Source organism: Rhamphochromis longiceps, linkage group LG7, assembly GCF_057381845.1.
Source record: "Rhamphochromis longiceps isolate RC_006_pf linkage group LG7, R_longiceps_female_GT1.1, whole genome shotgun sequence".
Taxonomy (NCBI): domain Eukaryota; kingdom Metazoa; phylum Chordata; class Actinopteri; order Cichliformes; family Cichlidae; genus Rhamphochromis; species Rhamphochromis longiceps.
In genome coordinates, this window is record NC_140563.1 from 55,302,720 (window position 1) to 55,329,804 (window position 27,085).

The window sequence follows — 27,085 nt, forward strand, 5'->3', positions numbered from 1 at the left end:
CCCGGTTTAAATAGATTTTAAAAGATTCAAATGTTTAAAACGGTCATAAAGCTGTGTCATCATTGCTGCCTGTGTAAAACAGGCACGAGGCAATCCCCCGCAATTCCTAATGATAAAACATTATGGTGATGAGGGTAAATCACAAGAAAGAACAAAGTAAAACAGTTTCAGAAATTTTTTCTCTTAGTCTTTACTCAAGTTTTTACATGTGGCTCAGTGACAACATGTCTGAACTGCATTTGGAGAGCCTTTATGTCTAGTTTTTCTTACATTTATAAGAGTATAAATGTTAAACTGTTCCCATATGTCAGCATTATCCTGTACAGGAAGCCGAGCTTTGACTACTGTACAATACGTGTGTATACAATAACACTCATTTACAGGAATTACAATGTGCCGGGGGACTGAAAATGACCTGCACTAATGCTATGTTTTTGTTTTGTGTGGCGTTTGGTCACCTAGTGCTTTTCCTGCTATTCAGATGCTCTTTGGAAGGCACACACATAGTTTCAGCAGATACAGCGTGTGTCAGCCTGTATTAGAAACAATAAGGCTTTTGGTGTGCGCCAAGGGTTGGGCTCAGATTTCCTTAATATATTATAATCCACGTGTTATTTTATTATTGCCATTAGTGCTGAATAATTTGCGCATTACATGGCTCAGTGTTTTAAAGGTTTACTTTTTCATTATGTGATTTCTCAGAGCAGCGTTGTTGACCATGGTGCACATGATTGTTGAGGATAGTTACGTTGATAAAACATGCTTACTTACTTACTTTCTTGACAACAGTTACTTCGGTCTCATACGCTCATATTTGTTGGTTATGCGCAGTCTTAACCTATGTTAGCATTTTTTCACTTCTTATAGTGGTTAAGCTAACAGTCTCCCAACAGCAGTCGCATATATAACACACAGACAGAAGATCTACAGGGGAAAACATTTAAAAGAAACCACAAAGACAGCCCACTACAACAATTTTTTTTTTTTTTTTTTTCCCCCCATTAAGGAAAATTTATTTTTCTTTTTCTTTTCATGTTGAATGTATATTTGTTTCATTTCCAGTCATCCTGTTCATCACAGGAGAAGCTGCATCAGCTGCCCTTCCAACCTACGCCTGATGAACTGCACTTCCTCTCCAAACACTTCTGCACTGAGAGTATCTCGGGGGATGAATGCCGCAGAGCGACGGCAATGCGACCCCGGTCACGCAGTCTCAGGTATTAATGTACTTCTGCGAATATTTTCTCTCAGATGTACGTGGCATTGGTGGGACTGAACCAGTGATTTTATTCAGAGGTTTTTTTCTTTTCCTTTTTCAGCCCTGGAAGATCTCCGTCCTGTTACGATCACGAAATTATAATGATGAATCACGTCTACAAGGAGCGGTTTCCTAAAGTGAGGACCCACAAGACTTTACAGTTCTGTTTGACCACAAATTATCTGCATTATCAAACTTGCTCCGTCGCTTCTTTCTGCAGGCCACAGCTCAGATGGAGGAAAGGATTCAGGAGATCATCCGCAGCAACTCTCCTGAGACCGTCCTCCCCTTGGCAGATGGCGTGCTTGGCTTTGCCCATCACCAGATAATTGAACTGGCCCGCGACTGCCTGGAAAAGAGTCGGCTGGGACTCATCACCTCCAGCTACTTCTGCGAACTCACCGACAAGCTGGAGAGGCTTGTACAAGAGGTGAGAACATCTGCAGAAATCAAGTAGATGTTTCCTCATGACAGTTCAGCAATAAGACATGTTTTTACCGTAACATTAGAGTTGCACTGCAAACATTTTGTTTTCTTCTTCTGTTGATGTAGTCCACAGAGAGGTCAGAAAGCGAGGAGGTAAACTTCATCAGAGAGCTGGTAAAGAAGATCCTTATAGTGATAGCCCGACCTGCTCGGCTGCTGGAATGTCTGGTATGTTTATGGCCTTATTTTTTTTCTGCCTAAGTCTAAAATGTGCTGATGGGTGCTTGTCTTGAATATTTTATATGAAGTGACTGCCACTGTTTAAATGCACAAAATAATTTAACAAAAAAAACCCAAGAAAAGATGGAGATGGTTCATAATGAGCACTTCATCTGGATGGGTAATTTGTCTGAATGTTTGATAATTGTGTGTGTTGCTACATCTGGTTTCTTTGCTATGTAAGGTTATTTCAAATGACTCTGGAGTCAGCAGCTCAAATCTATCAGTCTAAAAAATATTCTATAAAAGTTCTATACGTTTCCATTATTCAGGTAACACTTTCTGCAATTCATCTAAGTGTCTGTCGTATTACAGAATCAAAGAGAGGTTAAAGTGGCTAAAATCAGAATTAAATTTAAAGCTGTTATGACTTACTTAAGCCGAACAGTACCTACCTCATACCTGATGGCAAGCTGACAAACACGGAGTAATTTAGCAGCCAAAGAAATATCTCAAAGGAGAAAGTAGAGACCACAACAAGCCTAAAGAAAGTAAATTCTGGACTAACCTATACTTAGAGAAACCTTTCCCTCACATTATAATGTTGCTCAGGCTGCTTGAGAAACTTGTTTGCTTATAAGTTTGCCATGGCGATCTAAAAAGTGAAAGTTCAACTTCTACTTCCTCTAAGCTGAAAATAAAGCGTAAATAAGTATGTTTTCCTTCACTCAATAGAGCTCCTACTTGATCTCAAACTACAAGATCAGGAATTTGTTTACTGTTTACTTGTTTATTTAAAGTTGTTCATAGCAATATATAGGAAAGTGTTTTGCTGTCTCTTCAGGAGTTTGACCCAGAGGAATTTTACCACCTTCTGGAAGCTGCTGAAGGACACGCTAAAGAAGGCCAGGGCATCAAAACAGACATCCCTCGTTACATCATCAGCCAGCTGGGACTCACACGAGATCCTCTTGAAGGTACACGAAGGACTTCATCATCATCATCATCATTGTTGTTATTCCTAATACCATTAATACATTTAAATGCTACATGTAATATAGAGTAAATATATATTTACATAAAGAATGTAAGTACAGCACCTAATTAAAACAGATTATTTTGCATTTAATGTCAGAAACAAAAAACAGAAAAAGTTTAAGTGTAATGTTAAATGTTATCTCCAATCATCGATCATACTATGATATGTAGTATCCTGTATAACCGCAGTAAAGTTGTATTATTAGAATATATCCTTTTATTATTATTATTATCATCATACTATTATTACATCAGGAGAGCAAAGGAGTAAAGAGAGCACAGGATAATTTGTCAGGGTAAGGCTGTAAAGCAGGATTTGGCAGTTTGTTTTCCCAAGAGGCCAAATGACAAACTGGGACTGTTGTGGAGGGGCACAACAATATGCTGAACACCGTTCTGCTCAGTATTCATTTCATAAGAGCACTTTGAGGTGACTGCTGTTGTGATTTGGCTCTGTATAAATAAAGCAGAGTTGAATTAAATAAGCTTCTTGGTGCAGCCCTCCACAACAGTCCCTTTTTCATGGTTCCCTTTTGAAAATGAATGGGCCCACTCCTGCTCTAAAGGAACGCTGGAACTGAATTGTGGAGGGAAGTTAAAGACAAAGATACTCTTGACGAATGTCCTGTACCAAACAGATCGTCTTTCTAATGACCCTCTGTCTCTCCAGACTCTGTAACCAGCAACATTCATTATGACTAATTAGAAAAGAATGGCCTCCCCACAGACCTTATACAGATCTACACAGGCGGGCTCATCAGCCAGTCTCTCCATTTATTTCCCCCGAGTGTCTCCCGTGTTTCGTTTGCCCAGCACCTCGTGTGCCGGAAGCAAACCTACGAGGAAGGACAGATGTTAAATAGTACTGAAAATGTGTTTACAAGCTCTCCAGGGACGAGACAAACAGCACACATGGACTTTGCCATGGCTGCACAGACGAACATGCACTGAAAAAGATGCAAGGTGGTTTTTAATGAGCAGTTGTTCTGGGGTGGTGATTTTCAAAATGAGCGTAAGATGTGCATTTGTGTTGCCAGTTTTGATTTCCGCCTCATTTGTCCTCAATTCAGCTTATATTGAAGTCAGCACCTCAAACCTAATAGGTGAATAAAAGCTGAAGTCTGCTGTTTTTGTTTTGTTTAAAGGGCCTGATTTCATTTAGGCTGCCTTTGTTTCAGTAACTGCAATTGAGAACCTGTGTGTCAGTTTCTCATGAAGTTAGATTCATAGTTTTGTCACATCAAACCCGCTGCAGCTTTGCTCCTGATTATTTCTCTGTTTCTTTTCTAGAAATCGCTCAGCTGACCAGCAGTGACAGTGGAATTGCAGAAACTCCAGAAACAGATGACTCTGTAAGTGCTTAGACATTGATTACATTATTAATCTAGTTCATCTTTACTGCAGGCGAAGCAGTGAAATCCAGATTTTATCTCTTTGATTTGTTTTAGCGTTTATCTCGCTCTCGTCCTCAGTCTCAGAGTTTCAGCACGGCCTTGCGGTCCCGGCGGAAACCCTGTGAGCTGGACTTTGAAATGATAAAACTCATCAGCAACGGTGCCTATGGGTAAGGACGTCTCATTTCTCTATCGGACGATCTAATCTCTGCTGATAGATGGTTGGTTACAGGCTGTTTGTTTCTTCTTTGTTTTGCAGTTGACAAAACCATACTGTGATCAAACCACACTTATTGTTGCAGTTTTTCTTCTATTCTTTGTGCAGCTCATAGGTAAACTTTTTGTTCCACAGAGCTGTTTATCTGGTGCGGCACAAGGAAACTAAGCAGAGGTTTGCCATGAAAAAGATCAACAAGCAGAATCTGATGTTAAGGAATCAGATACAGCAGGCCTTTGTGGAGAGGGATATCCTCACCTTTGCTGAAAACCCTTTTGTTGTGTCCATGTATTGCTCCTTTGAAACACGGAGGCACCTGTGCATGGTTATGGAATATGTTGAAGGTCAGCACTCTATTTTATTTTATGTGCATAGTGCGACCGCTGAAAGCAGTCTACTTTGAACAATGTCTTCTTTGTGTTGTTCTTTACAGGAGGAGACTGTGCCACCCTGCTGAAGAACATGGGTCCCCTACCTGTGGACATGGCTAGGATGTACTTTGCAGAGACAGTACTGGCTTTGGAGTATCTACACAACTATGGCATTGTTCACAGGGACCTCAAACCTGACAAGTGAGCTGTAAACAATATTTGTACATAAATGCTGGCACTCAGAGAATTATATTTTATTTTCAGGCTTTTGTTTTTCTTGCTTTTCTGTCAGGCATCTTTGCCATTTAAAAACAAACGGAACAAAAAAACTGTACAGTACTCGATCAACACCAAACAGCAGACTTGACGGTGTTAGTCATGAGCTATTGAATATAGCTAACAATTAAACTGAAGTTGGTGATGCATCTGTACTGTATTTAAAAGACATTGTGACCTACTGTTTTGAGTAATGGCTGTTATGGCATAATTTGCATAGTGCATTTGCACACCTAGCTGTATTATTTGTCAGATACCTGCATTAAAATGCTCCAATAGGTATCAGTAGCACAAATATGTGCGAGACCTGACCAGGGAAGTTCACGATTCAGGTTAGCAGACAAGATAAGACAGCTTGCTGCCAAAGTCACCTGTGTCAGCAACATAGGCAGTATTAAAAAAAAAAAAAAAAGGAGACATCGTTTCTAGTCTTACACCTGCATTATTTTTAATATCCACCAGGGGGCAACACCTGTGGGGTTATCCAGTTTTGTACAAGTCAAGAGGCTGTTGGGTTCTTTGGCTATGTATGTAACCACAGTAAACATGTTTCTGTTGGGTTTATTGGGTCATTTCCAGGTTTAAGATCACATTGAATAGGACACGAAGTCCATTTTGTAAGTTATGGGAATTCTAAGAGTCAGAAAGGATGATTATGTAGGACTTACTCAGTGGCTAATGACTTTGAAACTGGCAAGGAGAAACTCAGTTCGACATCCCATAATGGTACTTCAGTGAAGGACATCGCAATGGCTGCACAAACCCTGCATACGGTCTAATGCAACAACCTGTCAGTCAAATTGCCAGTGCTCCTGATAATGCAGACTGTAAGTCTGATCAAAATTTGAACAGTTTATTTGTAAATGGTAAAAATGGTAAATGGCCTGTATTTGTATAGCGCTTTACTAGTCCCTAAGGACCCCAAAGCGCTTTACATATCCAGTCATCCACCCATTCACACACACATTCACACACTATTTGTCAATGAGGAAATCTGCTATAGGAAGGAAAACATTTTTATATTGAGGTGTAAACATGTTTATTTCTACTATAAAGTCAGGGTTTTGTTTTTTTTTAACGTGGAGGTGTGGACATTGGCTCGCTGTGAGAGTCTTCTTCAACCCCAGGGGTACAGCTCGGTGCTGAAGAGAGCAGAAAGTCAGTAAATATTGGATTAATGAATCATTTGACCAAGACAGAACACCAAATGTGTTCTGATTTTGCTCTGGATTTGTTGGATGCTTAAAAGGGAAGCCATATTTGCTATATTTAAGTGAAATTAAATAACTGTACTTAAGGGTTGTGCGATATGACCAAAGGTTCCATCTGTGTACCTGGAACTGCTGCGGGAAAAAGCCAGTTCTAACATTTGAGTCTAAGGTTTATATTTTAGCACCTGGCAGCTCTTTTGCATCCGTAAACTCTCTCCATACTCCAAACCATGTCCATGCTACAGAGGTAGCCCCTCGTTTAGGTATAAGGTCCTCAATTTGTTTTGACTGGTCCTGGTTCTGTTTGGAGCTACCTGGTCCTGCCACATTTTCACTGGCTATGCTGGTATTCTCTGTGCCCAGATGGAAAAAATATTGCCGTAAACGGTGTATTTTGCGACACCATGAAACAAACGATAATGTATAATTTGAAACGACAGATGTTTTCACATCATCATGCGATATATTTCGTCATATTGCACAGCCCTAACTGTACTTCATAATATGTCTAAAAATAATAGAAATGTCTTCTTTTTTTTTACCTCAGCCACCTTTGTGTTTGTTCAATAACATTAAAGATTGAACTGAGCAATTTTAATTTTTTTGTTTACACATATTGGCATGGAAACAGCAATTTCTTTTGTGAAAAGGAAGAAAAATGTCAGAGTCATGCTTTACGTTTTTTGTTTTTTTTCCCTTCATAAAAACAACATTGTAACAAAAATCGCAGAACAACTGACTGCATTTATCATTTTACTATAATTAAACTTTGTCCAACTTGGTTTATCTTTTAGTCTGCTGGTGACCTCAATGGGGCACATTAAGCTGACAGATTTTGGTCTTTCCAAAGTCGGGCTGATGAACATGACCACCAACCTGTACGAGGGACACATAGAGAAGGATGCCAGGGAGTTCTCTGATAAGCAGGTAAATGTTGTTGAGCTTTACAGATGTACACTTTCTCAAAGCTCACCATATTTAGAATCCTTTTTGTTTTCTGCTGTACAGGTATGCGGCACCCCAGAGTATATCGCTCCAGAGGTGATCCTGAGACAAGGCTATGGGAAGCCAGTGGACTGGTGGGCTATGGGCATCATCCTGTATGAGTTTCTTGTGGGGTGTGTGCCTTTCTTTGGAGACACACCGGAGGAGCTTTTTGGACAGGTCATCAGTGGTCAGTGTTAACAACACCTCCTTTTTCAATTTGATAATTAAAGCAAATCTTAGACTTACATTAAATAGTTACTGAGATATCTCAGTCGTGCTCAAAATATTTGAATTTACATACCTGAAAACAGCAACTGTCAAAATGAGATACCTGTGTAATTAATTGGAACCCTTTCTACATGTTTCCTTTCCTTATGAATAACTTCTTGACAGCCATCTATTAGATCAGCGGTCTCCAACCTTTTTTGCGCCACGGACCGGTTTATGCCCGACAATATTTTCATGGACCGGCCTTTAAGGTGTCGCGGATAAATACAACAAAATAAAACTAGTACCGGTACCGAAAAAAAGAGAATTTATTCATAACACACGTGAAAAGACCCAGGAAAACCAAGTAAACGATAACAAAATAACGCTGAAAACCGATAAAAACCCTGAAAACTATACATTTCACACCTGAGCCTCAACTCTTGCGGCCCGGTACCAAACGACTCACAGACCGGTACCGGTCCGAGGCCCGGGGGTTGGGGACCGCTGTATTAGATGAAGGTCAGGTCTTTGCTGGATGTCTTTCCTATTTTTTAAGGACTTGACTTTCAGACTAAAGATTCAAGGACAAACTGCACACCGTGCCTGAGATTTACAAGTTTTTGGCTCCCTGGAAATTATCTTGCTGGTGAAAAAATATTATCTGTTATCTGTTTAAGTGGTAAAAACACTCTCCTGAAAATCGTCAGGCACCTGAGCTGAAAATGAGTGAAAAAGCAGCCAATATCCAAAGAAACACTTAACTACACTTGAAAACAGTTACAATAAAGTCTGTTTCTTTGGAAGCAAAATACAGAAAAATAAGGGTTGGCTTAAGTTTTTTATTACACAGTACTGTGTTCCAGCATCCTAAAAAATACAAAGTTCATTTATTTTCTTATTTGTTTATGTAAGTTTATTAAATACCTAAAATGTTACAAGTCATATTTTCTGCTAATGAAGGCGATTAAAGGTGAGATTTGACCACATCTGGCATTTAGATGCTATCCTGCACATCAGGGGAATTCACAGGCTACATCAAATATGAATTAAACATTCATATAGTGACCACATTGAATGAGTTGTGCATAATTTCCAATTTTTTGAAGACCGAGATTTCCCTGAAGGCTAGCAGCAAACAGATGGCAGTAAGTGCCTTTAGCTCGCTTTAGTTCCCAAATGAAGTTTATTATTGTGATTTATACTTTGTCACTTTATTCCCTCATAGTGTCATTGTGACAGAGCAGAGAAAATCTTCTTGAAAAATACGAGCTTTCAGCTTGTCAGCAGCGTGTGGCATGTTGGATAAAAGCTTCTGTCTGTGCCATGGAAATGAGTGGCGTGCAGTGACTGATTTGGTACACTCGTAAACAAACTGTACCAATGTCCTGTGTGTGACTGTTAATTAGAAAGCCCCGAATACACTGAAACCATGCCACAGTGGCCTGCGGCTGCACATACGTATTCATAGCTTACACCCAAATTTCCTTAGAATGGGGTACAGAGAGAACATAGCAGACAATCAGCATGAAGCACACAGCTCTGCTCTGTTCGCTGCTTGTTTTTTCAGTTATTATTGTTTAACATTACACACAATAGAGCTTTGATTTGTAAGAGCTCATTTCAAAATACCTTTGAGAACAAAGTGGTTTAGTATTAGGCTAAAGTCATTTTTGGGATTTTTTCAAACTATAAAATCCTATAGACACATATTTATTGAGATAATAGCTGATTAATGAATCAGCTTCAATGAAGGGCGGCTGTCTTCAACATTCCCAGTTTTTCATGTGCATAGTGCTATGAAAAAAGTTTTTTTTTGGTTTGTCTGTTTGTTTTTTGTGTATTTTTCCAAGTTACTATTCAGTTACTTTGTTCAAATCGGTTCAAATCGGTTTGGATAGTTTTTCATTTATGACTAATAAATGTATCAAATCTATATGAGCCATAAAATTTGACTTACATGTTTTGTTACAAAAAACTAATTAAGCAATAGTTCCTTTTTTGGTTTAAATGTATTTTTACTACTACTACAGCATTTTTCCCCCACAGTTGGTTCACAGAAGAAAAAAGATATTTTCTGTGAATTTGTGAAAACAACGAACAACCAGAAATTCTTCTGTAATTTTACACATTTGTAGTTTTACTGGACCAACCCACTTAAGTTCAAAGTGGCCTGTATGAGGCCCAGGATGTAACATGAGTTTGACATCCCTGCTCTAGTGTATTGTCAGATAGCCGTTAGAGGCATTATCTGACTAGATGACATCTAGTTTTAGTGTCTGTCAGTGAAATAAAATCTATAAGGTGTTGGTACGTAAAGTCATTCTATAACACTGTTTCTGGTTCTAGATGAGATCAACTGGCCAGATGGGGATGAGGCTCCACCTCCTGACGCTCAGGAGCTCATCACCTTGCTGCTGAGACAGAATCCCCTGGAAAGGCTGGGCACAGGTACAAACACAAAGAGTGAAGACCTTCTCATATGTGGAGCAGTCAGGGACTGGGTGAGAACTAGGCATGCACAACAGGCCGCTATAAATCCTCATGTGCTACCTCAGCACGGCTCATTATTCCAAGTCACTGGGGAAGAAATTGAGGTCATCCACCAGCGGAGCAGTTTATCCTGTGGCCTACTCACCTCTTCCTCCTGATCAATTGCAATTATTTCCCACCAGTCCATGAACAATCAGGGACTTTGAGTGTGTAGATCTGCAGACTGTAAAAGTGACCATGACCCTGGACAAAGGCCTTTAATCAGTGCAATGCACACAACCAGCTTGGTCTGGAGACATCCGGATCTACTTAGGCATCTAGATCTCCCCTCAGCGGGCTGCCATTCACAAAGTCTCCTGTTATTTCACTAAAGGTCACAGGCAGGAAATTGTTCTGCATAATTTATGGTCATGATAGCGATTTGTCCTGTAGCCACTAGGGAAAAGAGAAACACACCGTAAGCATTTCTTCTGTTCCTGTGTTTGAACCATTCAGTGTCGAGTGATTTGTGCGTGTGCTTTCTCCACAAGCAATTTTCACATTGTTCCATATTTATCCGACCTGCAGGTGGAGCGGCCGAAGTGAAGCAGCATCAGTTTTTTCACAACCTAGACTGGAACGGCCTGTTGAGGCAGAAGGCTGAGTTCATCCCTCAGCTGGAGTCCGAGGACGACACGAGTTACTTCGACAGTAAGTTATCAAACGGCCTCATAAAAACACTTATTCTTTGTGATTGATAACTGATAGCTGATTGTTCATTCATGTTTGGAGTGTAAACAGGACCTAGTAGCAGCTAATTTTAATTCTTTTTCATGCGATTTCAACAACATACAGTGGGGGAAATGATTATTTGATCGCATGCTGGATTTGTAAATTTGTTCATTTCTTTGGAAGTAAGCAATCTCTATTTTTATGGTAATTTCATTTTAATGGGGAGAGAGAGAATATGAACCAAAAATCCATGAAAAGCATATTACATAAACGTTATGAAGTGATGTCATGTCCACTGAGTGAAATCAGTATTTGATCCCTGAGCAAAAATCAACTCAGAACTTGGTGGAGAAACTCCTGTTAGCAAGCACAGCGGTAAGATGTTTCTTGTAGTTGGTCACCAGGTTTATGCACACTTTAGGATTTTGGCCCACTCCTCTTTACAGAAACTCCTTGGCTGCTGCTTAGCAACTCAAACAACTGAGGGCTGGAGACTGGCGCGGCCACTCCATCACCTTAACGTGCTACTTCTTCTTAGCAACTCCTTTTTTGCTTTGGTGCTTTGTTTTGGGTACGTGGCCTCGCCCACTGGCCCCTCAGTGCGGTGAAGTTGTCCAGTACCCTTAGCAGAAAAAAAAATCCCCAAAGCATAGTGTTTCCACCTCCATGCTTCACTGTGGGGATGGTGTTTGTTGGGTCATACTCTGTATTTCTCTGTGTCTCTCCTCCAAACACAGCGGGAGACTACATAAATATTTGTTGTCAGGAAAAAATGTGTTTTTTGAAACTGTAGAGCATTATTCCTGGTGAGCACGCTGCTGCTCGCACATCTCAGCTGTGCAGCAAGATTTCAACCACTGCTGTCAAAGAAACAACCAGAACTGTATTTGAGACTGCAGTGTGAGCTGTAAATATGTTAGCAATATTTTGTTGCTCACATATGAAATTTGCATGTATGCTGTCATAACTATGGAGCATCAGCAGCTTTAAAAATAAATAGTTATTTTAATCTATTTGACTAATATGTAATGGAAAGATAAAATACAATAAATATACAGTAGTACAATTTCAGCTGCAGAATCTTGTGTGCCTGAATACAACAGAGCGAAAATGTGCTGTAAACAAAGTTGTGTGTACATATTTGTGTTAATTCTTTCTTTGTATTTTGTGGAGCCATGCACCACATATGAGGTGTAACTAAGAATACAACACTGAAGTGCAAATACTCATAATAATGATAAACAGCCTGCTCAGAATTACGTGGCAGCATTGCGATCAAGTAGCCTGGTGTCCAAAATGTTTCAACAGCTGTCTGCTGCTGAGTTTTCCATTTCTTTGTGTTACTGAAGAAGTGAACAATCCAATTACAACCAGAAATGCCAGTTTAGCAAATCTGACAAAATTCTGCTTCATCCTTGCATCCCATCTGAGATCATGACTTTCCTCCAGATGCTGTTAAAGTAAACTTTGCATTATTAAAATGCTGTTTTCACTAAAACTCTCTAAGGACACGCAGACAACACAGTTAGTTTTAATTCCAGTTTAGGTTTTTTTTTATTTTTTTACACTTTTATTAACAAAACTGTCCTATTACAGTACATCTTTCATTAAAATTGACATTGGCATTTTGAACAGCCTAATTTAATACTTTGTTACATATGAAGTATGTCTGCAGCAGAGCAGCGACTCTGCCTCTAATTAAAAGCAGTGAAAACACTTGCATTTCTTAGTCATTATACTCTTTTTCTACTTGGGTCATCTTTTTGCACTGTAATAAGAATAACCTGTAATAATGCAATTTATAAAATATAATTCTCTCCTCTTTCACAGCTCGCTCTGAGAGATACCATCATCTGGAGACAGAGGAAGAGGACACAAATGATGAAGACTTCAATGTGGACCTGCGGCAGTTTTCCTCTTGTTCTCACAGATTCTCTAAGGTATGTCCTTAATCTCCCTCCTCACATTGTTCCAGTGTCATCATCATTACTGCCAAAGACGTTAGCAATATAAATGAGCTCGAGCCCTCATCTGTCCCGATCCCATTCTCATGGGAGGGGGAAAAACACGAGCGGCTGCCATTTCATATGGAAATGTGTGTCTTGAAAACACAGCCTCCCTCCTGCTCTTCCTTTATCTCCATAGTGTCAAACGTAGATTTCAGCTTTGCATACATTTTCCACTTGCAAATGAGATTTATTTTTCTTGGTAGTAATGTGTGACACAGTACACAATACAGACAAGCTGGGAGTCATTGCTGTGCTGCATTGCAGTGTGCTCTCCTCACATCAAAACAAAGCATTACAGTGTGTCTCAGAAAGCAGCAGGGTGTCTCAGAGGAAGCGTTCAGCTATACTGAACCTTCTCGATGCTTGTTGGACACAATGAAGTCTGCATAGCACAGACAAATATAAAATAAAGGTCACGAGGTTACCCAGTATCTGTACCGAATGTGATAGATTTTCTTTCTAAACCTTTTTGGCTCTTTTATTTTTAAACCTCTGTTCACATTTTGTAGCTTACATGTAACAAAGTGAGTCATTGTCGCTGTGTGGCTATCAGGTTTACAGCAGTCTGGATTTGTCCCGTGGGCATCTGGAGGAGAAGGGAGAGACTGAGGAGAAGAAGACCGAGAGCCCGCTGACTGTGGACTCTCTCAGCTGGACGCCAGACTTCGCTGAAGCGTATGAACACCTCCATCTCTAAATCAAAAACGATTACCAGAGTTCATTAATTGCTACACCTGACCATTATATAGACTGAGCACACATTAAGTGAGCAGTTCATTGGATGATGATTGTGCTGGCATACTAAACACATACTGGAAGGATTGTAACGCAATTGTCATGGTTTTTTGGTTTGAGGTGAGGTGGCTGCAGTTTGTAGAACATAGAAAAACTGCAGTGGAAGTGGTTGAAGTATTTAAGTACCAAACTACAAGATGTGATAAAGACGGAGACTAAAAAAAACTTACCTTGTTTAACTTGTCTCCCATTCCAGATCATCTTCTCTTGCACGTCTGGACTCTTTTTAGATATATGTAGAATTCCTTTAATGTAAGCTTGCACTGGTCCCCATGCAGAATCTTCAGCATGTCAAAAAAACAGTGTTTGCGTTTTAGGAAGCTGATAAAGTAGCAAGCAGGCAAGTCTATTGGCTCATCCAGATGGTGAGCGACGATGGTGTTTTTTGAGTGTGCACATGATGGGGTGCTGGCACACTCCACAGTCCAGGAGTGTCCATTTCTGCTTCATTTTCTTCGCAGAGTTGAAGTAAAACTTGACTGTCTCAGCCTTGGGGATAAATTCAGCACTTTCTGCATATTCGGGGTTGAAACATGTTAAAAATCTGTAGCTGAAGACGCAGCTATGATCAGCAGCTTTGGTCTTGCGCGCTAAATTTGGCTCAGTTTAAAGAAAAAGTTGATGTTTGCTTCATGTGCAAATTTGAGGGCAGTGGCAAACTTGCACAGTGCAAGTGATTAGGTTGCTGAATTTTCAGTGATCAGGTGAAGTGTTTGACACACATTTTAGGTGCATTCCAGGAGCTTCTTGATTGCATCTGATATTTATGTAAAAATCCATTCCAAGTTAAAGAGGATCAACCTTGTTAAGCTCAACTCAGTAATGGCAGTGGTGTAAAAATAACACTTTATAAATTGAATCATACTGTTCCTGCTGTCCCTCATTCTGAGAAGTCTAGGGTGTTCATCACCTTTACAAGCTTTTGCTCTCTCATGAAGACTCAAAATATTTTTTAGTCATTTGACAGTTACAAAACTCATCTAACGCAAATCTGTTGTTTTATCCAGACCCTCGCTGTCCTCGACAGACACAGACAGTATGAATCAGGGTCCTCGCCCCAGTTTGCTACCAAAGTTTGCCATCTCAGCTGAAAGCGAAGGGGATGAGACATCAGGCATCGGCGATCCCAGCAAAGCCTCGTTCTCCATCGGGGAGTTTCCACAGGACGAGCCTGAAGCTGCCACTCCGGGCAGCACGCACAGCGGGGCCACGCTCTCTGGTACGAGCCGCAGTCTTTAGAATTACACACCTTTCCGTACATGTGCTTGGTTTGTACTTTGTAACATCATTAAGGTGCAGTTCTCTGGAAACAACAAAAACATATGATTGAATGTTCTTGCTTGTTTTATTGGGAACATTGTGCTGTGTTAAATTGAGCTCAGTGCAACTGATTGTTTTTCAACCACGTCAGTTGCCCCCTGCTGGCCATTAGAAAGAATTCAGGCTCTAAGTGCAGACGTTTGACCAAAAAAAAGTAATTGATGTGCAGTTGGCCTAAATGTATAATTTGCACGTTTATTCATTATTTATTATTAATTCATGTTATTTCTATGGGAAGAATAACTGTTTGCTTCATTCCATCCATAAAAAAAAGGGAGTTTCTCAGAACATTTGGACCAGCTGACACCCAGGGGAGAGGGTGTGGAGAGCCCTGACAGCACCAGTCACACCTCTGCTGACCACGGACCTCCGTCGACCTCTCTGCGACCTGAGAGTGCTGTAGAGAAGAGCGGAGCCGTGCCAAAAGTCCCAAAGTCTGTGTCAACTGGTGCCCTTTCCCTTATGATCCCTGGAGGTAAGTTAAAAACAAAACAAAAAAACAAAACACACACATATTACCATGCTGATGTTGCCTCAAAATTTTGTAAGCTACATTGTTGACGCATGTGGGAGCAATAACATGTTAAGGATAACAGTAAAAGCAATGGACTTTAAAAATAATCTGAAAAAGATGAAAGTTCACTGTGAAGCTGTCATAATTGGCCCGGCATGCCTCAAGTTCCATGTTAAAAAGAGGCTGTGAGCAAAAACCTGAGCACAAGCTGCTAACAAGGAAAATAATCAGGCATGGTCAGAGCGAGGGTCTTCACTGCAGGGAGAGAAAATCGTATTAGTTTCACCCACAGCTGCAGCAGAATTAATCCTGGCTCAAAAGCTTTTACGGCAATACCTCGGTGATGACTTCAGGGCACGTTATACTCTGATTGATTTTGGAAAAAATTTAAGAACTCAGACATTGGTCAACTCTTATTTTTCCAGATATCTTTGGAGCATCACCGCTGGCCAGTCCCCTTTCTCCTTACTCCCTCTCCTCAGACCCTTCCTCAAGAGACTCCTCTCCGAGCCGAGACTCCTCCCTCTGTCCCTCTAACCCACGGCAGCCCGTCGTGATCCACAGTTCTGGGAAGAAGTTTGGTTTCACGCTGAGGGCAATCCGGGTGTACGCTTGTGACAGTGACATCTACACAGTCTATCACATGGTCTGGGTAAGGCCTTTAAGCATTTTTTTCTTTAAACAAACCCTGTTGAATGACCACAGGACTATGATAGCAGATGTATGATTTTGTTTTGTTTGTTTGTAATAAATTATTTATTATGAAAATTAAAAACTGCACCATCCTAACATAATATTAGTCCATTAATGGGATTTTTTTCCCCCAGCAGTTAAAACTGAAGGCATCACATAGACTTGCTTTTATTCCACATTTTAATTTTAATAAACAGCGGTGAAAATAATTTACAGATGCAACCAGAAGTCAGGGAACTGTGAAGTTTGTGTGCTTATGTTTTAACTTGATGCAATTGAAAGTCTCTTGATAACTACAGGTGTCGCCCTCTGCTGGCCACTGAAAACGATGCGTGCAACAGCATTTTTCTCTTTTGTCTGAACAAAATGTTCTAAAACACAGCTTTAAAAGCAGTTTTAAATGATTCAAATGCTTTTAACACAAAAGGATGATAATGAATCAATACCTTTTTATGTTGATCAGAACGTAGAAGATGGTGGGCCTGCACATAAAGCAGGACTCAAAGCTGGAGACCTCATTACTCATGTGAACGGAGAACCGGTTCACGGTCTTGTCCATACCGAAGTGGTGGAGCTCCTGCTCAAGGTAACGCACAATGTGTGTTCATCTCTAAACAGCTACTGTTAAAATATTTAATAGTTCTGATATTCATTGCGTTTGATGTAATTTCAATTAGAATAAACTGAATAATCTATTTAGGTTGAGGAGTAAGTGCTACTGAAATTGATGTTGTTTCCATTTTTTTAAAAGTGAGTGCAGAAAATTCAGCTCTAATGATTTACTGGAGCGCGACTACAGTCGTTTTAGTTGGAAGATATTTAAATCATAAAAGGGTTTAGGTAAATTCCACTAATATAGATATAAATGTTTGTTCTGATTTTTAAAAAAAAAAATCTATCCTCTTCCCAACATCAAGTGTTTTTCTTTTTCTTTTTCAGAGTGGCAGCAAAGTGGCCATCTCTACAACCCCCTTTGAAAATACTTCAATAAAAACTGGTCCTGCCAGAAGGAACAGCTACAGGAGCAAGATGGTCCGATGTGGCAAAAAGCCCAAGAAGGAGAAGACCCCAGAAAGGTACAAATAAGTCCTTAAATTACCTTTGGATCATTTGTTTCTTAACCCCCTTTATTTAAGGGAGACTGAGACAACCAGCTGCTGTGCTTCGATGGAACATTATGGCCCATTATTAAATGATTTTTTGTTTTGGTTAGGGAGGTTTCAATAAATCTGAGTTGCTGAGTTTTATTTAAACTGCTGCATTTCCTCCTCTAAGACAATTTGGTACATTTTTAAAAAGCTAACCATCCACACACAATGTGGAATTTCGTAAGTAAGTTACAAGCACTAGCTCAGTTATAGTTCAGCTTCACTAGGTTCTGCATATCCTGATAAGTTATTGAAGACCACAAGGTCGTATTCCTGCCCTGATACTTGTTTCTGTAAGCGTGGGAACTGCAGTTTTGTTTCTGCAGCCTAATCGTTCTTCAGAAAAGAGGTGAGTGATCCAATTTCCTGTGTGCAGTCATTACTCTATTTCCTGTAGGCCTCTAGAGGGCAGACAGATGGCACTGAGGGAATCATTGAAAATCTGACGATCCTACAGATTCAGTGGGTTGTTTTCCATCTTTAACAGTTAAGAGTACCTGGCACTGTGCAGAGCAGTTACACATGTAAATAGTAAGAAAGCAGCAGCCTGTGGTGTCCATTGTAAACTGTGAATTTAACACTTCGTCATCTCACTTTTCTTTTCACAGGCGCCGCTCCCTTTTCAGACGCTTTGCCATGCAGCCTTCTCCTCTTCTGCATACGAGTCGCAGCTTTTCCTCCCTGAACCACTCGCTGTCATCTGGTGAGAGTCTCCCCGGCTCCCCTACCCACAGTCTCTCCCCTCGTTCCCCTACTGCCGCCTTCCGCCCTGCACCAGATTTCACCCAGTCAGGTGGAGATTTGAACTCATTTTTGATAACAGCTTGAATGTTACTTAATGTTTATCCTCTAATATCCTTTGGGTGTTTTGTGCTTATATATTTCAGGTGGCAACTCATCCCAGAGCAGCTCTCCCAGCTCCAGTGCTCCCAACTCCCCTGCTGGCTCAGGCCACATTCGGCCCAGCACCCTGCATGGCCTCGGCCCCAAACTGCCAGGTCAGAGGCTTCGTCAGGGTCGACGCAAGTCTGCCGGTAGCATTCCCCTCTCTCCACTGGCTCGCACGCCTTCACCTACCCCCCAGCCAACATCTCCCCAGCGCTCACCCCCTCCCCTTCTCAGTGGACACTCTGTCGCCATTTCCAAAACAACCCAGGGTTTTCCAGCCAAGATTCATTCCCCACCCACAATTGTGAGACACATTGTCCGCCCCAAGAGTGCTGAACCGCCTCGCTCACCTCTCCTAAAGCGTGTTCAGTCTGAAGAAAAGCTGTCTCCTTCTTACACAGGGGAAAAGAAGCACCTGTGCCCAAGAAAACGCAGCTTAGAAGTGACCCAAGAAGAGGTGCAGGACGAGGACGTGAGGACAGGAGAGCGCGATTTCACCGGCTTGCAGAGTGTGGATGAAGCAGCCTGTGAGCCACTGACAATCACTCGTTTACGGCCTGTCGAGCAGGGCTGCCTAAAAAGGCCAATCAGCCGTAAGATGGGCCGGCAGGAGTCTATAGAAGAGCTCGACAAGGAAAAACTGAAGTCCAAGATGGTTGTGAAACGACAGGAGTGGTCAGAGAGGAGGGAGTCTCTACAGAAGCAAGATGCTCTGCATGAGTCCGATTCATCGGCACCGTGTGCTTATGATGGGGACGAAGGCTTTCTGGTCCGAAGCCAAAACAAAGTGCAGAGCAGCCCGGAGTCTGGAACGCTGGAGGCTAAAGCTGCTAGTTCAACTCTTAAAGACGTTCTGTATAAAAAGCTGAGCACACGTGTCAGTGAAGGCATCGCTGAGCCTTCTGGTGGCAGCAGTGAAAGTGATGGAGCGCTGCGATCGGCTCTGTGTTCTGGTCACCCAGAATGGCAGCACTCTCGACAGGGTAAAGACGGCATGAAGCCAGACAGACTGGACTTCAAAGCTCCCAGTATCGAGTTCACCAGGAAGAGGTTGTCATTCGAAGAACGAGAAGACTGCATGTGTCGGTTGACTTCGACCCTCCATGAGAACCTCCACTTTGGTTCTACGAGATCGAAGAGCCTTCAGCTGGACACGGCCATGCCTCACGACCACATGAAGGCCGGACTGGGAAGCGTCCACTCGAGCCCTGAAGGTCTGGCCCCTAAGCTTTTCTCTGGCAGAGGAGAGAGCGCTGTGGAGAAACTCCATCTTATCTCTTCTGCAGAGTCTCCGCTTAGAAAAACATCATCTGAATATAAACTTGAAGGACGCCACGTCTCTTCTCTAAAGCCTCTTGAGGGCACCCTGGACATTGGTCTGCTCTCTGGACCCAGAGTTTCTAAAACAGAAACTTGTTTGTCCAAGATGGCAGAGAACACAAGTGACACAGTTTCTGTAAACCCACCAATACGACTTCAGAGCCCTACTGAAAGGCAAATAACCATCCCCCAAACAAAAACCACAGACAAGATGAAGAGTCCCCTAACTTGTTCTCTAAGCCCTGAAGCCGTTTCTTCTGTAAACAGCATTGTTGTCTCCAAGGAGCAATCAAATAATTCAGCAACAGAAATGAAAGTCAATGCAAGTGGTGAGAAAACACAGGATAGACAAGGCGAGTCATTGAAGGCCTCAAACAGCAAAGCAGATCCCTCAACTTTTAGTGTTAAACAAGAAGGAAGGACCGGTATGAAAGCCAGCCATGAGCACAGAGGCCCTCGACACAGCTCCCACTTCTCCTCCTGTGGAAAAACACCCTCCATACGGGAAGTGAGCAACGAAGATCAGGAGGATGAGGTGGAGCAGCAGGAAGAGATACCAGACACTACATCACAAAATACTGACAGCTCCAAGACAGCAGTCTCTTTGGTAGACTTAAAAACTTCCCCTCCATTTACAACACTGGAGGCTCGAGCTGTTAGTAAACCTCTGACTGGGCCACTGAAGCAGAGTGCAGACTCAGTTTTGGATACAGGTCAACTTCAGAGCTGTGAGAAGAGAAAAACTGCAGCACAGAGCTCAGACACAACCTCACGACCCGCTTCTGAGGCGAATGTGCAGACCAACTCTGCATCGGTACATGTTCCAGCGAATGTGCCAAACATTTGTTCCTCAAATACAGAACCAGGAGTTTCTGTCTCAGCATCAGCGTTTGGAGCATTACCCGATAGTAAATCAGAGCACAGTGAAACATCTGTCAGCTCATCTGTGAAGCTGGTTGGAGATGCAGGCAGCTCGGGCTCCAAGACGGAAAACAGTGCAAGTTCCACAGCTGCAAAAGTGGAGCAGAAGAAAGAAGTTTGTACGATAAACAAGGCCACTTCACTGAATATTATTACAGATGCCACACTGAACAAAAAGCATAACACTGTGTCTGCTGCTGCAGTACAGGACAGTGGCATGTCGCTGCAGAAGAAAGACGTTAACGTATCACCAAAGACGAAGAATACAGCGGCTGTGAAAGATTCAGAGCAGCCATCACAGGTGTGTCCGACTGAAAAAGCACAACACAGATCGTCCGATGCACAACTTTGCACGTCTGTTGTCAGTGTTAAAGAAAACACTGTGGTCCCTTCAGCAAAGCTCAAAAGTTCAGGTTCGACAGCTACAAGTGAAACTGTTTCGAGTCCCAAAAGCAAGTCGAGGCCTGACCCACAGCCCACGCTGCCCACGTCTGTGAAGAGAGAGAAGGAAGCAAAAACACAAGAGAGCGCAGCTCCTCCCGTCCCAGCTGTCAAAGGAAGTCCAAGTTCAAAAGAGAAGGATTTGCCTAAGGAGTCTGCCCCCTCGGCTTCACACGTTCAAGCAACCCACGACGCTAAACGGAAAGAAGCCTCGCCGGTATCCGCCGGCGATGGCGCAAAGAGTGAAGACTCTGTGCAAGCGAAGCCCTTGCCCACTCACGCTGACACGAGGCAGCGAGAAATACAGCCCAAATGTTCTGCTGCTGTCAAAGACGTCCCGAACTCGAAGCTGAAATCTCTCCCTCCTAAAACATCATCAGCTCTGAAGCCTGCTGCAGCTCCAGCAATTAAACAAACTCTCGATTCCAAACCTAAAGACACTTCACCTAAAAACCACCCCACAGTTATTAAAGACCCCCGTGACCCCAAAACAAAAGAATGCGCCCTGCCTCTCACTACATCTCAGCAGCTCAGGAAGGAGCCTCTGCCGCCATCAGATGTGTCCTCTCAGCCCGACCCACCAGCTGTGCTGCCTAAACTTCCAGCGAAAACAGAACCACCGAGCAGCGCAGACACCTCAGGCAAAGGCTTCAGTTGTGAGCCTGCAGTCAAGATATCCAAGGATGCTCCCAAGTCTGAAGTGGTCAAACCGGACAGTCACAAGCCCCCGGACACCAGAACCACCACCCCAGACAAACCGGCATCATCTCTCCGGAAGGAGCAGGGTGAAAGAAAGAAAAAGGAAACCGCTCAAGAAGTCACGCCTGCACAGAAAAACACTAAGAGAGACACTTCCAGGGCTTCTCCATCTGCAGCTAAAGACAGTTTAGACAGAGACACGAGCAGGTGCAAGCAGCTGAAGGAGTCACCGCGTAGCTCCAGTAACAAAAAGTAAAGAGGAAAGTGATGATTTCAAAAAACAAAAGAAAAACGTGACTGCTTCAAATAATCCAGATAAAGTAAAAAGTTGGGATTGATTTGTGCAATCATCATCATGCCTTCTTTTTTTGTTTATTTGAGGACCAGGCAAGCTGTTACAAGCTGATAGAGAGGGAAAGTCTGCGTGTGTGTGTGTGCATGTGTGTGTGTGTTTAATAAGATTATTCATAACAACATGTTGATGTTTCTAGGTTTGAATGTAGGCGATCATTTGCCGATCCTTTCTGAAGTTTTACTTTCATGTCAATCGAATGTTTGGAGGATTTCTTTCTGTTCGTTGCAGAACACTTCGTGCAATCAGTGTGTTTAAGGGGCAACGGGGAGGACACCTGTAAAGGCCGTGATGTACGAGAGTCTGTGCCATAAGCAGTTTTGAATTGCACTCTTTCTTCTAGACTCGGAGGATCTGAAGTCTTTTAATGCAGTAGACCACACAATGTTGTCGAGCAGTTGTGTTGTTAACGTTCAGTATGATCAGATTGTTTTAATGTTGGGTTTCGTACAGTGGTACACAAAAGAAACGCACTATATCTCGTGCTTTTCACCTAAAACCTGAAACAAAGTAACTATAGGATCACGATAGGATTCTAAAAATCATAAATTAGTGAAGGGGCCTTAGATATATGGGAAATCAGACTTGCTTTTTTTTTTTTTTTTTAAGCAAGATGTGGTGTTTATTCACATTCCTCTGGCATCTTGTACATATATTTTTGATTTTTATGCAATATAGTGTAAATAAGATACCATTGTAAAACAGGGATACATGGGCTTACATGATTGTCGTTTGTATTATATGTATAGATTTTGCAGTGTCATGTTTGTATGCTAAGTATTAAGAGTATCATGTTCTGCTTGTGTGGTCTAAAGTAAGCTACAGCAGTGTGTCTCATCAAACGTTTCCTCTTCTGTGTGACTTTCAACATGTTTTCACATGTTCCAAAATGAACTTGAAGAGAGGAGAGGGCATGAGGGGCTATTTCTAAAAACAGAAAAAAAAATGTAGCATTATATAACAAAACTGTGAGGGCTGTCAGCGTTTCTCCAAGAATGTCTTTGTTGATGATGTGTTCACTGGCTGATTAAGCTCTGAAGATTGTAAAATACGGGACATTGTGTTTGAGGAAGATGAACCAGCAGTTCTGCATAGTAATCACAGCAGTAGATTTCTAGAAGCCGTGGGCCTCGTCTCTGGGTTACGTCCACGCTATCGTTAAGGTCACTTGTGCGAGTAAAACACGATCTGAAGCGGTTCATGTTAAAGTGCTTTGCTGTCAGGGTTTTGGTGTTTTGGATGCTTCATAAAGAAGCTCCACCCGGGCGAAGATTTTATGATGGCTTTGCATAACATAGTTCATGTCTGCTTGAAAGTTTGAGGTCACTTTGAGCTGGATTTTTTTTTCTTTTCTTTTTTTAAACAAACATTAATGGCATATCTGCTCATTACTGTCTGACCTTGTATAATTTTGTCTTGTTCAAACACTATCTGATCTGTTGGCAAACCTGAAAAATTGTTTCACCAATCTAAGAAGCAATACTTTAGAATGATGTTTGGAGTATAAATGCTGTGGGTTTGATTTGAGTCTAAAGATTAAAAGAACTTTCCTGTGAAACATGTCACGTTACTGTCGTTCTAAGAAAGGGGGGGAAAAGTGCTGCACAGTTTGCTGTTACAGGTATCATTTAATGAAGCTGGACTCTGTTTCTCGAGTCCTTTCATTCAGCTGTAAACGCACTTCTTCTTCTTTATCGATTGCCATTAGAGCCACTTTGCGCTGTTCTGTGATGAGTCGTACACACAGTTTGTATGAAATCTTGTGTTGCCTCACGAAATGGATCAACATCGATTTCAGAGGAAAATTCGTTAGTCAAACCTCCCCACGCCGACGCTCCAGACAATCAGCTCGCTAAAAGTATTGCTCCTTTAACCAGCTGTTTAGATTCGGTCGCTCTTTCAAAGTGATAATGATCTGCTCTAATTACGCAATGTGCCATAGCTTCCTAAAACGTGTTTCTGGATGCATATGCAAATATTCCCTTAGATGATTCAGTTGATCACAATGTCACGTTTAACTGCTCCCATCAACTCTAAGTGACCACAAACTTTTCAGCTATGAATGTGAATTTCATGTTGGCGTGCTAATACCGTGGTACTACACATATAGGCTGTTGTATATCCGCATACACTTGCTACCATTTACACACTTTTCTATATGGTAGATGCCTTTAAATTGCAAACCCTAAATGAAAACCACAAAGTAGCCTAGGACACTAGTATTAGCATCATTAGCTCTGTTGTGCTGGCTGTATAAAACCAGATCCACCGTGTTGTCCGGAGGTCACGGTCTAAATCTAAATGTTCCACACAGTATGTGTCTAAGAGTGAAAGTGAAAACCAAGATTGACAGCAGAGATTTTAATGTTAAAAGAATCTAATGTTCAGCTGCATTGGATATTGTAAAAGTATTGCTAATGTATCGTGAGATAGTAATAAATGCACCTTAATCTTTACCAATGTTAAGTTCAAAGGGTGAGTACAGCAGAGCGGTTTATGAATCCCTCACTTTAGGTTTTTTTTTTTTCATTCCCCCAACACTCACGTTTTCCTTTCCTGTGACGACACACGTTTAAATCTTTAAAGCACATTCAGTGTTTGTTTACAAAGCGTCATGGATGTATATTTTGTATATTGTTGATTTGCCAAATCTGCGTCCTGTGTTACAGATAATGTTTCTAGTCGTGCGAGGTTTGCCTCCTCGCCACCATGATTTGTTTGTGCAGTAATCGATGTCTCTTCACGTCACGTTCTACTCTGTCTTCTCGTCTTTTCAGATTTCCTTTTATTTCCTCCTCTGTGCAAAACTAGTATTAGATGAACTTGCTTATGTTGGTTTGTCTTTTAGAATATGTGCAATAAAAGTGTTTTGAGTTTTGTATTTTGCCCAAGGAAAGCTCTATGGATGTCATACATGTTGTATATTAAAACAGATATTTATACTTCTAATGTTGCGTAATACTGAAAATAAAATGGAATTATGAGTTACTGTTTTGCAGTTTTGTTTTTTTGTTAGCCTGAATTGAAAATGTAGTTAAAGATATATCAGAAAAAAACAAGAATTTACCATAAATATGCTTAAAGCCACAACACAATGTTACTGTGTTTATGGATGAGATGTGCAGCCCTTTAATAGTTTGTAGTTGTGCAACCTAAATTCATGACAAAATATAATACAGCAATATTTTTTTTTCTGAATGCCATTTTATATTCTGAATGATGAAATGTGCACATTTCAGTTAGTTGTGGTTATTTGCTGGTTTAACTGGAATCAAATGTACATACAGGAAGTTTACACTTGATCACGGTAAGTAATGCAATTCCAAAAGGGGGCAGCATATTTCTGTGTGTGTGCCAGGGCTCTTCAAATAGGTCCTCTGTTACGCAACATGCAGAGAGTCAGACGATTAATGAAGTGTGGCGCACTGAGAAATCTAAACAAATATAAATATGCAAAGAACACTGATCTGCATTCATCGTGTATTTCAAAGTAAAACTGCATGTTATCATTTACATATTATGAGCTTCTGGAATAATCAGATGAGCGAGCCTCAGAGAAATAAGTCCCCATTGGTCTTTTCATTCATGATTAATGGTGCAGATGGATCAGCAACCACAGCCTGATTAATAAGCAAAAACATTAATTAGAGGAAGGAATTGGTGGGAAAAATGGTGTTTGGGAATAGTGCTGGGAAAATGTGCTGGTGCAGCTACAGGTCAAAAACCTTCATATGCTTCAACTTTAAAGATTTCTGAAAACGTCTTCATGGCTGCAGTATCAGAAATAATTAGTTGACCTTGAACCTCTAAATCCTGCTTAGCCTCAGCATTCTTAGCATCTCACCGCTTTACAGGGACACATTTTATTATTTTCACTAGCTTGTTTAACAAAGGAGAAAAAATGCAGATGTTTTTGTGTAGCCTCTGAAAGAAGTCGATATAAGAGAAAACCAAATTCTCATTGGAGATCATCAGTTTCTCTAGTGGCTATTGGGATTTCACCTTTAGCATTCATCCATCCGCTATCGCTTCTTTTGAAAATATAATCTAATAGATTGCCAGGTTATATAAATATATTATTGCTGTAGTCTGCAACAGAGAGATTGTAGAGTGGAGGCTGGCTGGATCATAATCCATTTTGGAAAGATTTATCAATACTGATGATGTAACCAGCCATGTGCATTGTTATCAGCAGGCTGTGGGGTTAAAGGGGGAGAGAGCTGAGAGACATGCGTACATTGTAGAGAGTACTCAACAATATGCATTTAACCTCCCCCAAGCTCCACTTTCTATTCATTTAAATGGATATGATCAACAGCATTGATCAGAACATTGTATTCTACAGACAGTCGTATTTCTCAGAGGATAAATCTTAACCCTAGAACACTATCGCTATAAATAGTAACACGATCACTAATGCCGGGTGATTTATACCCGGTATAATATAACCAATGAGAAGTAATCAAATATATCAAAATATGACAACACATGACAAATTAGAGTGGTCTTCTTTTACTTTCAACTGTGCCATGTCTAACAAAATGAAAAATAAAACTCCTAAAACAAAATAATGACTCTGGAAAGCTGGTCTTTGGTCCACCCATTCCTGGGACATTTGAGACTTCCCTGGTGATGGCACAGGCTCCTCGACACGCAAACAGCTTCAGGAGAGAGAAATCATGTAAATGTATTTTCTCGGGTGTAAATCACCCAGCGATAGTGTTCTAGGGTTAAAAAACAAACAAACAAACAAAAAACAACCTCCAGCCGTTTTGTGGCGCTTACCTGTGTTTCCAACTCAGCCGAGAGTGAAAACCTCTCCAGCGGATCCTGAGTCAGCTGCAAGTCCTCCTGGTAGGCCGTGTCTGAGCTAGAGAAAAATCAGTGAAGGTGACAGCAGTGGTCTGTGGCCACCACCTGCAAAACCATCCCTGCTTTTACAGTCATGTGCATTTTAATTACCAGAGTGTTGAGTTTAAGGAGGGGGCACATAAGCTCACAGGCACATGTAGATTGTAGACATTGAAATCATATCGAAAAGCTTTCGCATGTTCACCATACGCTAATGATCATGTAGGTTTGTATGTTCCCTTTCTCCTCCGGGACAAGTGGACGAATCTTGATAAAACTTTGCATAAACACTGCTGAGGGCACTGACAGTAGCGTCTGTGTGGTGT

At 41.4% G+C, this 27,085-nt stretch overlaps 1 protein-coding gene across 12 annotated transcripts in view; it reads left to right on the forward strand.

Annotated features, from left to right (window-relative positions):
* Positions 1–24,885, forward strand: part of mast4 (microtubule associated serine/threonine kinase family member 4) — a 100,582-nt gene extending 75,697 nt beyond the window's left edge. For 8 of the 12 annotated variants that reach the window (XM_085414394.1, XM_085414396.1, XM_085414398.1 and 5 more), the window contains 22 exons: positions 1,063–1,217; positions 1,320–1,395; positions 1,479–1,688; positions 1,811–1,912; positions 2,748–2,880; positions 4,232–4,293; positions 4,414–4,505; positions 4,688–4,896; positions 4,986–5,124; positions 7,205–7,337; positions 7,419–7,584; positions 9,954–10,055; positions 10,665–10,787; positions 12,639–12,748; positions 13,371–13,492; positions 14,620–14,831; positions 15,207–15,407; positions 15,872–16,098; positions 16,603–16,725; positions 17,079–17,215; positions 17,896–18,080; positions 18,175–24,885. In XM_085414394.1, the coding sequence (XP_085270520.1) occupies positions 1,063–1,217; positions 1,320–1,395; positions 1,479–1,688; positions 1,811–1,912; positions 2,748–2,880; positions 4,232–4,293; positions 4,414–4,505; positions 4,688–4,896; positions 4,986–5,124; positions 7,205–7,337; positions 7,419–7,584; positions 9,954–10,055; positions 10,665–10,787; positions 12,639–12,748; positions 13,371–13,492; positions 14,620–14,831; positions 15,207–15,407; positions 15,872–16,098; positions 16,603–16,725; positions 17,079–17,215; positions 17,896–18,080; positions 18,175–21,812 (6,657 nt within the window). In that variant the 3' untranslated portion in view covers positions 21,813–24,885. The remainder of the gene's footprint in view (positions 1–1,062; positions 1,218–1,319; positions 1,396–1,478; positions 1,689–1,810; positions 1,913–2,747; positions 2,881–4,231; positions 4,294–4,413; positions 4,506–4,687; positions 4,897–4,985; positions 5,125–7,204; positions 7,338–7,418; positions 7,585–9,953; positions 10,056–10,664; positions 10,788–12,638; positions 12,749–13,370; positions 13,493–14,619; positions 14,832–15,206; positions 15,408–15,871; positions 16,099–16,602; positions 16,726–17,078; positions 17,216–17,895; positions 18,081–18,174) is intronic. The other 4 variants (XM_085414395.1, XM_085414397.1, XM_085414406.1 and 1 more) reach the window with 2 other exon arrangements.
* Positions 24,886–27,085: the final 2,200 nt, after the last annotated feature.